Source organism: Sander vitreus, chromosome 4 (genome assembly GCF_031162955.1).
Source record: "Sander vitreus isolate 19-12246 chromosome 4, sanVit1, whole genome shotgun sequence".
Taxonomy (NCBI): Eukaryota; Metazoa; Chordata; class Actinopteri; order Perciformes; family Percidae; genus Sander; species Sander vitreus.
Window position 1 is genome coordinate 30,796,025 of NC_135858.1, and position 17,993 is coordinate 30,814,017.

The 17,993-nt window shown below is 40.9% G+C and overlaps 1 protein-coding gene across 1 annotated transcript in view; it reads left to right on the top strand.

Moving 5' to 3' along the window:
* The window catches only part of LOC144517283 (receptor-type tyrosine-protein phosphatase gamma-like), a 513,098-nt gene that overhangs the window by 469,155 nt on the left and 25,950 nt on the right, over positions 1-17,993 (top strand). The window contains exons 14-15 of the mRNA XM_078249315.1: positions 4,653-4,744; positions 10,722-10,813. Of these exons, the coding sequence (XP_078105441.1) occupies positions 4,653-4,744; positions 10,722-10,813 (184 nt within the window). The remainder of the gene's footprint in view (positions 1-4,652; positions 4,745-10,721; positions 10,814-17,993) is intronic.

A 17,993-nucleotide genomic window follows, 5' to 3' on the forward strand; every position in this document is an offset into this window, starting at 1 on the left:
GGGGCATAGGTAAGTACACCCCTATGTTAAATTCCCATAGAGGCAGGCAGGTTTTTATTTTTAAAGGCCAGTTATTTCATGAATCCAGGATACTATGCATCCTGATAAAGTTCCCTTGGCCTTTGGAATTAAAATAGCCCCACATCATCACATCCTCTTCACCATACCTACAGATTGGCATGGTTTTATTTCAGATAGTCTAATAGCTGGTTTGATTTGCATTGATATGGATGTTATCTCAATTAGCTATTAGACTAACTGAAATAAAAACATGCTATAGGTATGGTGAAGGGTATGTGGGTATACATTAAGATCAATTTCCAAAAGATGATAGCTGGTTTGATTTGCATTGAGAGATGATTTTATGGAAAGTACCCCACTGTACGTATATATCATGCTACTTCTGCCTTTGCTCCTGACAAACAGAGAAACAAGAAAGGGCAGTGGGGACACACACCTCTTACTCTTCTTGTCTTTATCTATATACTACCTTTTCTTCCATAGCCAAGAGAAAAGCATGTATTTCTGGCATTTCCATTCAGATTTTTGATGTACCAACTGAACATCATTCATTCATATAAATCATGACTATGTTTTGAGAAAATGGAACAACCAATCACAAGGTGTAATAAAGATATTATTGCAATGGATTCATGTAGTGATGAAGGCTACTGGAAGCCTTTCAAAAAAAAAAAAATCCTATTGACTGAACCATTCAGAAGGATATAGTGATAGGCCGAGTCCAAGTCAAGTCTCGAGTCTCTCAGCGAGAGTCCAAGTCAAGTCTCAAGTCTATTTTGCATTCAGTACTTCTTTTGTCTGGGCCTTGTTGTCTGAAGTTTTTAAAGCCAAAGCTTCCGATGAATGATCCAGCAGCTGCCGGTTCGGTCTACATGTTTGTCCTCTCTCATGTGTAGCCACGCGCAGTAGATACGTTACATATTACGTGTTACGTAGGTAGGTTAGAGGTTACGCAGGGAGGGGAATAACATGCAGCTCATCAGATGTTTCCTAAAATTAAAGATTGTTCACGACTCCCGCATCTCAAGTCTGAGTCGAGTCTGAAGTCTTTTGAGGACGAGTCTCAAGTCAAGTCTGAAGTCACTGTGCGTGCAACTTAAAGGACAATTCTGGCACAAAAGGAACCTAGGGATTAATAACAGATGTGTACCCACTCGATCGCTCTCTGGGACATGTTTTCATGCTAATCGAATGTGTTTGTAGCTTGAAACAAGCTAGCGCGGACCGCTGATTAGCTTACAATGCTTGTATTCGGGGCACAGGGAAAGTAAAAACAAATTGCTTATTATACCACTAAAAAGGCTCAAAATATCACCACACTTCAACGGTAGCATAATGAAGTCCCTAAATGTTAACCGAAGCATTGAGAACATTGTAAGTGTACAGACAGTTTATTAAAAAGGTAGATTATAAAGACAGTCGCGTTCTCGTATACAGGCGGCTGCCGTCTTGGGAGCTACTGTCTTTCTAAACTATCTTTTTAATAAACTGTCTGTACAATGTTCTCAATGCTTCGGGTTAACATTTAGGGACCCTCATGATGCTACCGTTGAAGTTTGGTGATATTTTGAGCCTTTTTAGTGGTTTAATAAGCAATTTGTTTTTACTTTCTGTGTGCCCTGAATACTAGTGTTGTAAGCTAATTAGCGGTCCGCGCTAGCTTGTTTTCAAGCTACAAACACATTCGATTAGCATGAAAAACATGTCCCAGAGAGCGATCGAGTGGGTACACATCTGTTATTAACCCCTAGGTTCATTTTTGCGCCGGAATTGTCCTTTAAGTGTGACTTCAGTCCGAGTCTCAGACTCGAGAACCAATCTGTGGCATCGGCAATTGAAAAACCCATATCGGTCGACCACTAGAACACAGCAGTAATATTTGAAGACACACTGATTTCATCTTTCCCAAATTAAATCTCAAAACCTCCTCTCAGTCCAGTTCGGCCTTAACAGATAACTTGTTTGGTTTGGATGGTAACAAAAAATTAAAGTATACTTGTCATTACATGTAGGCTATTTATAATGGTACAGTAATAAAAAACATCTCTTATCTGTAGACTCAAATGTTTGTCAAAGCAGCCTGGCAGCTTAGACTTAGACTTAGACTTGTCTTTATTGATCCTTTTGGGATGACTCCCGCAAGGAAATTAGATTTCCAGCAGCATATTTCAGCAGCTTACAAAACACCGAAAATAAAGAGGTATAAAAAAAATACAGTATAGAAAATACAGTATAAGAATAAACTTTTAGCTAAATATAGGAAGTAAACAAAAGTAAACAAACAGTAAAAAAAAAGGATGGATGTAAATATAGCTAGTCTACTACTATTTTTGTGAACTTCTTGAGTGCTTTCTGAGAGAGAAGACTATGATACCTCTTTTGCTTCCTTCTGCTGTATTTAAACTCAAACTTGTCTCTAAATGCTTGATGCAGATCTCCATTTCAAAGCAGTCTGATGTCAAACTTCCCATATGTGAATTGTCAAAGTCACCATCACTGACTAAAAACAAGACAGGAGACCTGCTGATGTGTCTGCTCCTGAAAGCTTCCCTGTATGACTGCTTCTACATATACTGCATGTGACTTCAAACACAACGAGAATGAGGCACATTCTGTGTGTGTGTGTGTGTGTGTGTGTGTGTGTGTGTGTGTGTGTGTGTGTGTGTGTGTGTGTGTCAGCTACAGTACACACTGTAATGCTTTGAAATTAGACAAGTTTTCGATGATATGTGCAGGAAGTGTTGACGTTCATGAGAAGCTCCGACAAACTTAGCATTTGTAGTGTGCATTTGTGTTGATGCTTAATTGTGTGTGTTTGTGTGTGTGTGTGTGCGTGATAAGATAATGGTTTCTCTCTCTCTCTCTCTCTCTCTCTCTCTCTCTCTCTCTCTCTCTAAGAGATGTACTGTATACGGACTAGTGGATAAAAAAAGCATACTGTTTAGCAGAGATCAACTTGCCTATCATTTTTCCAACCCACTTTAGATGAAACCACGCCAGCTTTGACGAAAGCCTCGACACAGCGTTGTCTCTGCTGTGATAGGCTATTACTCGTTGGAAGTGTGTTGATCATGGATTCGTTTATCAGTGTTTTTTGCCCCCAACGGCGCTTTCCAGGCAGCGCTGCCTGGTAGGCACTAGGATTAGGCACTGGTTATGGTTAACGTTAGGGTTAAGGTTAAGGTTAGGGTTAAGTGCCTTGAAGGCAGCCTTCGCAGCGCTGCTTGGAAGGAGCAGTTGGGGGCAAAAAACACCATTGAGCCATGGATTCATGGTGTGGATGAAGCATTAAGCTGTTGAATTGTACTCATTCAGTAGCTAGTTAGCCAGTTCACTAATTCAACCATGCTTACATGGTGCTCTCATCCCGGGAATGTAGTCTATAGTAGCAACAGGGAGTAAGGCAGCTGGGGTACGTTAGACCCAGCGCTGCTGCTAGCCAATCACAACACAGTCAACGTTGTATCGAGGCTTTCATCATTCAGTCAAGTGGCCGCAAAGTAACCTAAAGTAGGTTAGAAAAAAAGTTCACTACAAGGATCTGTCCTACGGTGTGTCCACCAGAGGACCGAAGGCCAGGCTGATCCTGCTCCTCTTCAACAAAAAAGATCGAAACGAATGGTTTATTTAGTGCAACAAGTCATCCAGACTTAATGACAAAATAGTTCTAATAGCATTGCCTTCCTTAATGACCAATGTGAGTGTTTTCTGACCAGGATTCCCCATCATTAGTCCTTCAAAAACTGTTACAAAAATAATTCAATTAAATGACTTTCTGGATGCCATCTCCATGGTTAAGATTTGTTTAAGTTCAGGCAATCATACCCACTTGCTAACAATTGGGGAAATATGGTCAACATGGTAAGAAATAAAAACAAGTTGACCATGTTGACTGTTGAAAGAAGACGGGATGTAAACAGTTGTCTCGGGTGCCATAGTCAGATGCTTTGTACACCCAACAGACCTCCTTGCTAAAAGGTTGTATTGAAAGTTGTGATGCTACAACAGCATCTCGCTATCATTTTGCTTTGTGTCCCAAAGGCAATGGTCATTACTTGTAAAAACCACAAGTGGTCAGGAAAATGTAAATGCAGGTTATTTTAAGCACTTAAACAAATGACCAACGCCATTGTTTTTGAACAAAATGAACCATGCTTGTGAGTGGGAAATAGGTGAGGGATCAAGCCCTTGTTGCTAGTGGTTGTGCATGACCAATGTGGAAGCTGGGGGATAGTGTGAAAATCCAGTCAGAGAGAGCTGGTGACTTCATGTGTATCATTGGAATCTGCACCCAGCGGGGTTAGCATTAGGAAATTGAAGAGAAAATGGAAAAAAAAAAAAAAACCATATATGGAAAAAATGGGTAAATACTCTTGCCAGTTGACATGTACGAATTTACTATTAAACAAGTGACAAGTGCACAAAGCATTTATTGATACTGATGACCACCAAGGATTCACCTTTTCTATCCTCCAAATTCAGGTGAAAGGAGAACTTGTTTTTGTGTTTGACCTCAAATGAGAACTACAACGAGCGAGAGCATCAATTTGCCAGGTGTTTGAAAAGCTCTCTACTTGCACTATGGAAATAAAAGACATTGTTAAAATGTGACTTCTCTCTCTTTCTGCTAGACGCTGTTTCCAGACAGCCCACTTCTATGTGGAAGACCACAATTCACCCAGGGTGGTACCCAATGAGACGATCCCTGTCATCCCCATTCCAGGTAACAACCAACCACAGCACCTGTATGTCCCCATGCAAAGCTGCAGGCCTGATGGGCTGGCATACCTTGCCATATTTTTATTTGTCTGATTGTTTGTTTGTCCACCATTGCTATGTAAGTCTAAGTAGAAGGGACATATTTACTGGTGTTTGAGAGTAGCAATCAATACATATATGGTTTGGTCCATTCAGTGGTGTCCACTTTTGATATGTTGAATATAATACGTTTCCATGTGTGCAAGCGTAGATTTAATTGAATACAATATATTTGACCCTAATTACATACACACCCCACTTTGGAAGTATGAATCAAAACACATGTATGCCAAAGGATGCAGGGAATTCTCTTTTTGAATCTGACTGGACCTCCTGCTTTTTCCTAAATGGATCCACTCTACAGTGCGTCCACTTTCTCTTCCTCTGAAATTTTCCTCTGCCTGGTCAGTTTAAAGGGTTTTAATTGCTCTGTAGTCACCATCAATGTTGCAGGTGGTGTTCATATCTGAAAGCTGACCATATGCTCAGCTATCAAACTTGTCCTATTGGCCTTTTGTCAATACAGCTGGATGATCCTTGACTAATGAACCATCACCTTACCTTACACAAAAGTGTGCATGCAGAAGAGTAAAAGGCTTTAAGGTATGGTAGAGCTTGGTAGTGCCTTCAGTCAAATATCGGAAATATGATCTGTAGCCACATCACAACCTGTGCTGTGTCAGTAAAAAGGTTTAAGTGATTCCCTGTGTGGGTGTGTGTGTGTGAGTGACAGAGTGATAGAGAGGCTGTGCCCAGTTCACCAATTACAACAAACACACAGTGTATATAAAACCTCTACAGGGTGTGAAAGCTGCTCCAGCTCTCGTCTTCAGGTCCAGGATTTGGATCCAAACCCGTCATATCAATTGAAAGCTTGTGGGGCCTCTTTACAATGGGCCCTGGCTAAGTCCAAAGGCCTCCATTCACACACCAGTGCCAGTGTGTCCATCATGGCAGAGTCCAGCACAGACAAAAAGGGCTCTGTCACTGAGCTTATGTCCTATACCCCAGCGGGAACAAAAGGCTCTCTATGCTCCTGTTTTAGATTCACCATTAATTTCACATCACTGTGGTAGGATGTGTTTGTTTTTTGATAACCACTGGAAGTGTAGATGAGTACATGTAGCTTTACAGACGTGTGGAGGCTAAATATCAGGAAACACTGTGTGGACATCAGATTCCACTGCAGCATACAGGCTGGTGGATGGCCATATGTTACTTGGGTAATTGTCTCAATAAGCTTATAGCTAGAGCCTTGCACATCCGATAAGCCTCTTTTAGGCCTTAAAACCTGCAGGCAGCAGCCACTTACTACAGAAGCTTCCGGTAAACACACACACAAACATGACAGATGTGTTTCATGAGCATGGGAAGATCAATATCTGATGATCAAATGCTGCTTATTTGGTATTAATACCTATGAAAAGTCACAGTTATTACAATCAATCATTGATTATTGAGGTGTAATGATACAGTCACCTTGTTGTTTGTCACATTAAAGGGAAATTCCACCAATTGTACCCTATCAAAGTGTGTTTGCAGTGTTGGCCAGTACATCTGCATATGCAAACAAAGTTGACGTAAAAAAAAAATGTCTTTAGTGTCTCTAGAGGGAGCTGTGTGACGTCTGATAAATGTCCTCAAGCGAGGAAAGTTCACGCTCGCATGTGAACCGCAGATTAATTGCAGAGTTTAACCTTCATAGTATAAAATGTGACACTACGTGAAAGGGGCAGGTGTTAAAACCAACTGTACCAAAACACGGAATTGGACTACTATTTAACGTGACTACAAGATGTTTTTAGCCGTTCCTGAAACTGTCTCAATTTAATACTGATGCCGTCAGATGGCCGCATGGACAGGCAGTAGTCCGAGCTCCGGTGGAGCTCTGCGCCCGTCAGCAGCGGCTTCTCGCTGCGCAGCCGGTCCCCAAGAGCAGTATGATCACCGTGATGAGTCAGGTACAGCTTGAACACTCTGCAAACGGAGATCCCATTAGTGCTAACTTCACAGCTGAGGGTTCAGTTCCAGTCAAAACAATGCAGCTTGGCTGTCTTATCAGCTTGGCGCTGGCTATAAACCTCTTTGAGGGGCTCCAAAACTTTCTCTATGCAGCGAACCTGAAATAATATAGTCATATCTGTAGTGACTTTCAACAAACTTAATATATCTAAATAAGCCACTGAGGGATGGCTGAACATCTTTTGGATGCATTTTCTGGGCTAAAAATAAACCAATGTCCAGTGCACTGTATAATTTTGGATTCGGCGATCCATTTATCCACAGTTACACATGCTCACTGTAAGTTTCCACTACGAGTCGGAGACAAGAGTAAAGTTCTCGCATTAACCGGTTTATTAAAACACCCAAAACAGTGCCAAGAAAAACTTACAAATGTGTCGCAATGTCTCACAGAAAAGAGCGCTCTCACTCAGCAGCCTACAATGACAACAGAGATTATGTTAATGACGGGCCAGGCCACCTGCTCCACCAAACACCAGCACACACACTGACCATGCATGTGCCACGCATTCCCACACTCGAAGACATAAATCCACAGGGCGACCTCTAGCTCACCCAGTAAGAGCGTGCGCCCCATGTAGGCTGAGTCCTTTGCAGCGGCCTGGTTCAAATCTGACCTGCGGCCCTTTGCTGCATGTCATCCCACCTTTCCCGTCCATCCACTGTCACTCTAAAATAAAGGGGGAAAAAAGCCCCCATAACAATAATCTCACTTTAAAAGAAGACATAAATCCATAAAATAATCAGAAGAAATTCAGGCAGCTCCTTACCCGGACTTTGTAACAGAAATTTTGTGTGTAGCTATACAGTTCAAGTACAGAACATTTTTACTGAGATCTCAGACAAAGCTGCTCAGTTCGTACATTTCTGAAATGAAGTCTGCTTCTTTAATTATTAAAGCTTTTCTGATGCTTTTTGACACTTTGTTTTTTACACTTCGACACTATGATGCTTTTTTAATGCTTAAGGTACATCTTTTGGGCGCATGCTTAAGGCACTTCTTTTGGGGACTTTTGACTCTCGCTAATCTGGTTAATAATTTACAAATGACGTTGTGAATAGCTTACTACGTTAGTTGTCGGAGCACAGATAGAGGTCCCATAATGCAATTTGAAATGTGAATAAACAGGAATACAACTGTGAATCTCGTTCTACGGACAATTTCTGTTAAAATATACAGTTATACAACTGTTAATACACAGAGATTTCTTAGAGTGCATGATTGGCAGAGAGATGAGAGATGACAGACTGGCTCTGCTAATCCAGAACTCCCAAATGTATGAGCATCATCATTAAAAGAAATGTACTCACAGTGCGTAAATGATTATGGCTACAGGCGCCACTGTGTACATGCTATGGTGTAAGTGATTGTACTCTACTGTCTGTAGAAAATACCAAAGCCAAAGTAAGAGATTGGATCAGTTTTCCATGTAGCTAATAGTTTTTTCAAGACCGACTGCTGGGTTTACTGACAAACAAATCATTTAGACATATTTGCATACCTAAATGAGCATCTCGCAAGACACAAAGTGAGAGCTAGCGAGTGTATGCTCTCGTTAATGTTTAATGAAGACTAAACTGAGCGGCGCTGTGAGAGAGTTTTAGCTGTTGTGTGATGTTTTTTCATCCTTTTCACTGAACAGGCTCCAATCATCTGGGTCGAGTTCAGCTTTTTATGCTCTCAGTGTCTGAAGAACGACTACCACTTTGCAACAATTTGTATGCAAGCTGATGAAACATGCACTACAGTCCTGTGCCATCCTGCTTAAAGCTCCCACAAGCAACCCAACATCACAACAAAAAATGACTTATGCAAGCTTTATTGTATGTTTTAAACCGCTTGCTCCTCTGTGATACAGCAGTGGAACTGAAACGTTACTGAACTTGCATTACTCGGCAGAGATCATTGTAGGGAATGGGTTTACTCAAAGCACCACTCCGTACCATGAGTGCATATGTTAGCATTTGGCCTTAACCCTGGCATTTTAATTAATTAATGTCCATCAATTTATTTCTTAACAGTATCTAGGGTAATTAACAAAGACACCACTGAATACAAATGAATGATAATTTTGCCTTGACGTGCTTCTCTTTGAAGAAATTCTGCATCAGCATCTATCATCACAACACACGGACACAATGTTCTCTGTTAGTGGTTTACTAAGGCTCAATAGGCATTTGCTGTATTAAAGGAATACGCAGACTTATTGGGACTTTAGCTCATTCAGAGTTACATAAGTCCATACATACCCTTCTCATCTCTGTGCGTGTCGTAACTGTCTGACGCTCCCACCGCTAGCCTCGCTTAGCACAGATCCTGGAGGTAACGGGCTCCATCTAGCCTACTGCTCCCAATAAGTGACAAAATAACGCCAACATTTTCCTATTTACATGTTGTGATTTGTATAGTCACAGCGTGTACAAATAACAACGTCACATGAGACACAGACATATTCTAACATACTGGGAACTATATTCTCAGAAAGGCAAAGCACTGCTACTCTCTGCTCCTCACCACGGCACTTCTCAGGTGCTGCAAGCAAATCACTCCGCCCAAGTAGCAGAAGAAAAAAGGAAAAAAAAAAAAACATCACCATGTTATACATGTGTGTGTGCGTTTGTGTGTGTTCACTATGAAATGTTGATCATAAAGAGTGTAAAAATTTCCCCCTGGGGCTCAATAAAGTTTCTCTTATAAAGTCCAGGAAGTATGTTAATGTAACATGTAGTGTCAAGTGGTGGGGGGGTTCAGGGGTCTGTGTCAGTGGGGGTTACGAGCTTTACTAATGAGGCCCGCTGCAGCCGGGAAGTTTTTGTGGCATGAGGTTTTGGTCCTGATGGACCGCAGCCTCCTGCCAGAGGAGAGGGGTTCAAACAGTTTGTGTCCAGGGTGGGAGGGGTCAGCTACAATCTTTCTCTCCAATACACTATAATTCAATTTTATTTATAGTGTCAAATAATACCAGAAGTTATCTCAGGATACTTTACAGATAGAGTAGGTCTAGACCACACTAACTATAACTTACAGAGACCCAACAAGCATTTTTGTTGTGAAACATTTGTACAGTTGTCATGGAGTTGCAGATGTTCAAATTTCCATTTTTTTTTAAAACACACAAAATTGCACACAAACAGCTACTACACTGCGTGGCAAAATTGTTTTCTCAATTGCAGTTTCGAAGGAAAATTGACATTTGAACATCTACAGTATAATTGCATGGGGAACTCCATTTGTGTAGGAAAATGGTGTGAAACAAATGGAATCTCCATAACAGCTGCTAAATGAGATTATTTTGAAGATGATTTCTCCATCAGTCAGACATCACCATCCCAACACTTCTTTCATCTGGCGTACTCGCTGGACTGTCATTGGTCTTTGCATTCTGTTATCAAACTGGAAGAAAACTTATCACATTTCTCCTAAACCTCCAACATCAGTTTCTCAATCAATTTGAGATGAGAAACAGGCCGTGCAGTTGCTGAGATCTTTAACACTAACACCTGCTTACAAGGTGAGGCGTACGTAAGTGGTGAGTCACATCCTCACAGATTGGTCTGCCGAGTAAAATCTCAGCTCCCAGAATCTTGTATAGTGAAAGCTGAGCCAGTGGGTTGTAGCAGTAGTCTGGCTTTCCACTCATCACTCATTCACATAATGAATTGTAACCCTAGACTGTTCTCTGTAATGTATGGATTGATTTGAAAGAACAATGGCAAAGGTCTGGCACAGCCTCCCTCACAAGTCATGTGATACTTTTGTAGTAGTAGTACCTTTATTTGTCAAAGGCAGGCTGCTCTGTTGCTGCAATGCACTGTGAAATAGTTGCCCAGTGTTCAGTTTCAGCAGGTGCATGGTTACATGGTGAGTTACTACTCCTGTAGAGCCAGAGTTTAACCCTGGCCTCGTCTCTTCTCTGCAGATGACATGGAGGCCATTCCAGTCAAGCAGTTCATCAAACACGTCTCAGAACTCTACTCAAATAACCAACATGGATTCTCGGAAGACTTTGAGGTAAGCACTGAAGTCTTGTTTGTGCAAACCAAACACAATGTAAAATTGCTGCAATCTTTACTGCAATTGCAGGGTCCTTCCTGTTTCAGACTACACCAGTCCTTCATATGATGCAAAATGCAAGCACTTGTAAAATACGTTTTGAGAACATAAATCTGAACTTGTATGCTACAACTTTTCACGTGTATAAAATATTCACACACACATGTGAGCAACATTTTAAGCCATGGAAAGGGAAAGAAAAAGTCCAAGAGCTTGTAGAAAGAAAAAAATCTGAACTTGTATGTTGAAATGTTGAAATTGTTTCTCAGAAAATGTGAAGTCGGACGAAAAATAAAGACAAATGTGTAGATTGATTTTACATAAATACAATGAAAGCTGCAAACTTGTAATGCAACTTCTACTAATATTATGATTTTTTACTTGAGCTTTTTTTTCAGCACAACCACAACTCAGCGATTACAGCCTCTTGAATCGGTCTCTCCAACTTCACACATGTGACATCACAAAGCGGCGAATGTGCTCAACATACAAGTTCAGATTTTTGTTCTACAAGTTCTCTCATCGTTTTCTACAAGCTCTTGCACTTTGCACCATATTTGCCTACATACCTTGTGTAGATCTTTAGGAACACACCTGCACATGAACACACACGCTATCAGATACTGACGGCCAGGCAATGATAAACTTAAAGATTGTGCAAGAGCAGATTACCTGCACAGATCCTGGCACAGTCCACTGTGTCAGCTCAGAAGTAGCGTTATCGCATTCCCGTTGTAGTTTTAAAGCTCTTACTGGCATATTGTTCACAGTACATCAGTATGTAAAATGGAGAAAACTCAGATATAGCAGGTCATTAGAACATATTGTTTAAAAGAGAAAAAAGATCCAAGGCATTCTTCTTGCAAAAGAATTGAAATGGCTATTTCATATTGAAATTGTAGTACATTGAAATAGCGATTTAAATAAAGGGTTTTTAATTTTTTTTTAATGAAAAGTGCCTTGGACCTTGCTTGAGCTTCTGAGCACTATTTTTTTCTTCTAAAAGATATATTGTTTAGTCATCATTTATCAGACGTGTTACCATATGTATCTTGAACAGGAATAAAATATATGGGTATTCAGCGCCTTTCTCGGCCCACTATACCGTAAATTGCGCGCATTTAAAAGCATAATTGAATGGACCTCCTTCTCTCTTTCTATCATGGATCAGCCACCAAGTCCCACTGCTGATGCTATGACTGTTTGAAATGATCCTGATGCCAATATTTGTAATGTAGCGAGGAGTTTGACAACTGCTGGAATAGAATGTGAACGCTGAGTCGGAGACTCAATGTCATCTTTGATTTCTTTCAGTAACTGTAATATTGCATGGCTGCTTAATTTGTAACGGTTAATGATTTCGTGTTCACTCAACTGAAAAAGTGTGAGCCTTGTGGCAAAAATCTTTTCAGCTTGTCTCCTTGGCCTATGGCTCCGTCTTGCTCGGATCACTGCTGCTATTTCACCAGGAGGCATATTCGAGGAAATCCACTTGCAGCTGGTTTACACCTGCTTTTAATTAGGCGCACTTTACGCTTCCCCTCCCATCTCTTTATGGGAAACTCCCACTTTCCCCTTGACCCTCCCGTGAATGCATATGCATGACATGGAAAATCGCAATTTGCCATTTTCAGTTCCCGCGACAGCTGCGCTTTTACCTCAGTACGGCCTGTTTGTACACACCTCGCCATGCTTTTATGCGCACGTTGCGAAACAAATACGCTTGAAGTGGGCGCAAAAGCGTTAGTACATCTGGCCCGTAGTCTTTTTTGTAATATGGGTTATTTGTCAGGGGCAAGATTCAACATTTTCAGAAAAAGTATTGTGCAATTTTAGAAATATCTATTCACAATGTATTCAACAACAACACCAGTACATAAAATGTACATATGAGCACAAATATGTAAACAATCTACACAAGATGCGGCAGTAAGTGCAAAATGTGTAAGTGACGTGTTGCAGGAAAAAACCTAAATAGCCAACAGACTAAAGAAGACATGAACAGGTGTTTTGAACTTTGGTTTTAGTAAAGTGGTGAACGTTTTGAAGTCAATCGAGTCACACAGTTGTGTAGTCATCCCAGTATTAATACACACGTTAACCCACGCTTCGTCCCGCTTTTGGTGTTCCTGCGTATTTACCAACCAGCAGCTATCGGGTCGCCAGTGAAAGCCCTCCTGTAGTGTTCTCTGTCCTGCTGTTGTCTCCGTCATGCTGCCTGGCCCTGTACCCATACATCCATGCCCTTTAACGTTACCGGGGTTAGCTTCTGTTTTGGGGGAGGGGGGCTTGGCGTTCTCCTTTACCTTGTTAAGGTAAGCTAGGTTAGCCTCCTTGTGTGCGCTTCTCAAATGTTCTTTCAAAGTTCGTGGGATTTTTCCCTTTAATAAATTGTCCACATATTTTACTACTTTCCATTGCAAGGCTCTTGCTTTTATCTGACACACATAGGTCATAATCAAATAGTACGTTTTCTTCAGACTTTCGGTACCGCCATGACACCATGGACTATGCTGTGTTCAGTTTGTCATGGAATGTCGGAATTTCTGGGTTCCCAGTCGGAAACTGTATGTCTATGGTCAGAAATGTCAACTCTGAAAGATATATTTGCTCTATGAAAGACATTGACAAAGACAAAAACTAAGGACACTCTATAATTTTATTTTATTTTATTTTGCAAACAGACATTACAGTTTAATTAGTTATCGGATTTTTTGTAATTCCACGTTTTTATTTTTATTTCAGTTAACGACAATTTTTTTTCCCACTAAGTTTTCATTATTTTGTTCGTTTTTGTTAACGATTATAACCTTGGTCTACACAGGATAATAAAAATAATAACTTGTATTTATATAGCACCTTTCATGAAACCCAAGGACACTTTACAAAATTGCAGTGGCTATACTAAGGGAGGTTGTAGGCTGTGGTATACAGGTGGTGTTTCAGGATTTTTTTTTTAAATGTCCAGGGATGTAGCATTGTGGATATCTGCAGAGAGGGTGTTCCAGAGAGATGTGGCTGCAACACTAAAGGCTCTGTCTCCAAAGGTACAGAGTCTGGTGTGGGGAATGGAGAACAGGCCACGTCTGAGGACCGCAGGTTTCGGGGTGGGGTGTATGGATGGAGGAGGTGGAGAGGTACAGTGGGGCCAGGGCATGGAGGGATTTGTAGTTGAGAAGGAGGAGTTTATATTTGATGCCATACTTAATTGGGAGCCAGTGAAGGTGGATGAGGGTTGTGGTGATGTGCTGCCAGGTCTTGGTGTGGGTGAGGACCCTGCCGGCAGAGTTTTGGACATACTGGAGCCTGTCTAGGGTTTTGCTGGGGACCCCAGACAGGACTCCATTGCAGTAGTCCAAACGGGAGGTAATGAAAGCATGAATGAGGGTTTCTGCCACGGAGTCAGAGAGTGATGGCCGGAGTCTGGAAATGTTTTTAAGATGAAAAAAGGTGGATTTGGTGACGAGTATAGAAAGAGAGGGTGGAGTCTAGGATTACACCAAGGTTACGGACCTCAGAGGATGGGCAGATGGCGCACCCGTCAACATCCAGGATGAGATCTCCAACCTTCTGAAGTAGCGCCTTGGGGACCACAACGAAGAGCTCTGTTTTATTGCTGTTCAGTTTGAGTAGGTTGGTTGACATTACAGTAGTCAAGTCTACTGAAGATAAAAGTATGGACAAGTTTTTTCCAAATCCTGCTGAAACATAAGTCCTTTAACCTTTGATATATTCTTGAGGTGATAGTATTGTGACTTTGTAATTGCCTAATGTGTCGAAATTCAGGTCCAGACTACCACAACTGTTACGTAGCAGGGAACAATAGGACCCAATCGCGGCAGGCAGGCAGGCAGGAAGGCAGGCAGGAGAAACTTTGAGGATTTATTAGACCAAAATAAACAAGATACTCATAAACCAAGGGAGTCCTATGACCTGCAGCAGGCAAAAAACTAATCCCAGAGTGTAGTAAAAAAGAACCAGGAATCCAAAAAACAAAGGAAGTACAAAAACAGGAAAATACAGGAAGCACAGAAACTGACTAGAGCTGACACGGGGAAACACGACCGGAACCAACACAAAATGATCTGACACAAGACAAAAGGAACACAGAGGCTAAATACACAAGGTAACGAGCAAACAAGGGACAGGTGATGCAGCAGTTGAAACACATCAGGGCGGGGCAGGACAATCAGACAGGCGGGAAAACACAGGAAGTACAACTGGACAAGACAAGACAGAAAACCGGACTACCAAAATAAAACAGGATACAGAAACATACACTACTCAGAATAATACACAACCAAAACAGGATAAACAGAAACATACACCATCAGCAGAATAATACACGATCCAAACAGAAACATAAACAATCCTCATAATGATACACAATCACAACAACTAATATACAAAACTGGAAACAGCAACAGAAATATACAAACAGACAACAGAAATTTCCACAACCACAACAACAACAACAACAACATTTCTGGCTTTGTCTGTTGTTTTTAACATTGCCAATTGAAGTTGAGTGCTGACATCTAATCGTTCCTCTTTGGCTTAAAAAACTTAATTTAACAAAGTTCTGGAACATCCAATCGTTGAGTTGTTCAATGCACTTACTCAGTGCTTGTATTGGACTGTAGTCCTCTGATGATAAGGTTATGTAACTAATGTACTGTAAATGTAAATATTCCGATATTATTCGGGTCTTAGAAGCATTCTTTGGACCTGTATCCGGAGCATGGGAATATATGCTTCTCAATCAGGATTTTTACTGCATTTTTACTTTTATGGTCAGCTCTGTGTGTTGCTATGGTTGCTGTACACACACCAACCAGCTGACAGTTTGCACAGCTGCGGTAGAGATGCATGGCCAAAAGATAAGAAGGAGAAACACAGCTACTTTTAAACATTATCATTGACTTGTATATCAACAGGTTTTTGGATATGCCCAAACATCGCAGTGTCGAAATTTTCAAGAAGCTCGTTGAAGAAATGAAAGAGGAACGCTGTGTTCACACGCTCCAACAAGTCCTCCACTGCTGGAAAACTTTGAAAAAATCCTATTTTGCACTTTGCAATATTCACTTTCATTAGCCATGTAAACAGCTTAGTTGGAATATTGTTTTATTTCGGTTCAAGAGCAAACACCGGAATAGTGTGTGCATGTAAACGTAGTCACTGTCATCCTGAAAGTACAGTATATGCACCACACTGAACTGCAGCTCAAACCTAAGTTACATTAGTTCACTATAGAAAGAAGCTGACATCTACCACCCCTTCTGTTCTAAGATAGCAACAGAAAAGGGATGTGTTTATGTGTGAATGTGATTGAGTTTAACTGTCTGCACATATAGCCTCTGTGTATCTGTGTGTGTGTACCATCTGTTGATCACATCACCTGTCTGTGTGATATCATATGCAGTCATATCTCAACCTATCATACCTGCAACCTGATCTGCTCACACATACTCACCATGAAGCTCGCTACACCCAAAAATAAATCCCATTCCCAATTACTATGATGAATCAATGTTTCGTAGTGCTAAAACAGGGCGGTGTGCCTGTAAAGCTCCAGAGGAAATGCGGCCCAGGGGTCAGAGCCAAATCCAGCGCCTGCCTTCCCTGTTGGCCGTGCTGAGCTAGCAGCCAACAGCTGTTTGCTTGGCAGGAACTTGGCTTTAAACACTGACATATAGTCACAGGCTGCTAAGCCCAGAATTGCACTTCGTTATTCTTTAGGACTGTAAGCAAGGAAAATAATTATGAGAATAAATATAGAAACAAGAAAAAGATCTCCAGGGTGAATCCTGTTTTTCCTTTTCAGTAGTTAAGCACCAGTCATGTCACCATAGCTCTTACTTTCCAACATGGTGAACCATGCCCTCAGGTTGTGAAAATAAATGACTATGCCAAGCAAGGGATGTAGCTTATTTAAGCACATGGAAAGGAAAGGAACACTTGCTATAGCCAAAAAGGAAGAATGAAAGACAGAAAAGAGGGAATGAGGTGTTGTGGAAGTAGAAACAGGTAGAACTACACTCTAAGAAATAAATCCGTAAAATAACAGAAAAAGTTCTGGCAGTTCATTACTAGCTATAGTAAAAAATACAGAACTTTTTCTGTTAGGTCTATATAAAATTCTCTCATACAAAGCTGCTCTGTTAGTAAACTTCGTTGAAAGAACGTTAAAAAATGTCCAAAAAGCGCAACACACGTCAGAAAATATGACAAAGCGGACATTCTTTAATCTCCCAAAACCAACCTTGGTGGCCAACAAAAAGTTGACGGAGCACAAATTATGCAATTCGAAATGTAAAAAAACAAAAATACAACTGTGAGTCACGTTCTATGAATATACAGTCATACAACTGTTAATACACAGATATTTCTTAAAATGTAGAGGAGCAGCTTGTGTGCAAGAGACGTGGACAGTTATGGCAGCAGCGTGTGGTGGATGTGAGATACGCAAAAAGTACAGTATGGATCAACAACAACAAAAACACGTACGGTGTGTGGCAAATTATGGGAAGTAATTTCGTTCATTTAGACGGAAAGCAAGGCAGGATGTATAACAAAATATAAAACCATTGTTAAAATGGAGAAACCAACACCAGTTGAAATTCCCTCGACATATGAGAGTTTTTGCAAATGATCCCTTATTTTCTTTACAAGATCTACTGCACACTTCTTATCTGCTTTTCCCATCACTGTATACGATTTGTCAAATGCTGCATTCATACCATGCCAAAACGATTGTGAGCAATCGACTTGGAAACAGGCTTTAAGTCTAAAGTGCAGGTAGCAGCCCATTGTTCACTACACCGCAAAGTATAAATGTGTCACTAGAGCAAAGTTCACAGGGTCATAAAAAAAGGGTGGTAGTCCTCTGTAGAGCATGAATAGGTTCAGTAAATGTCATGGCATTTAGATTAAAACATCATGTGCACTTAGTCCATTAGATTTAGGCATTCCTTGCATACAAGTTCAATTGATGTGATGGTTACTTCACAAGGTTAGGGGGTCACCAAAAATATTAGGGTTCATCCTCTGGGGACATCCACAGTACATTTTCTGTGAATGCAACCAGTCATTTAGAGCTGCAAAGATTATTAAATTAGTTGTCAACTATTAAACT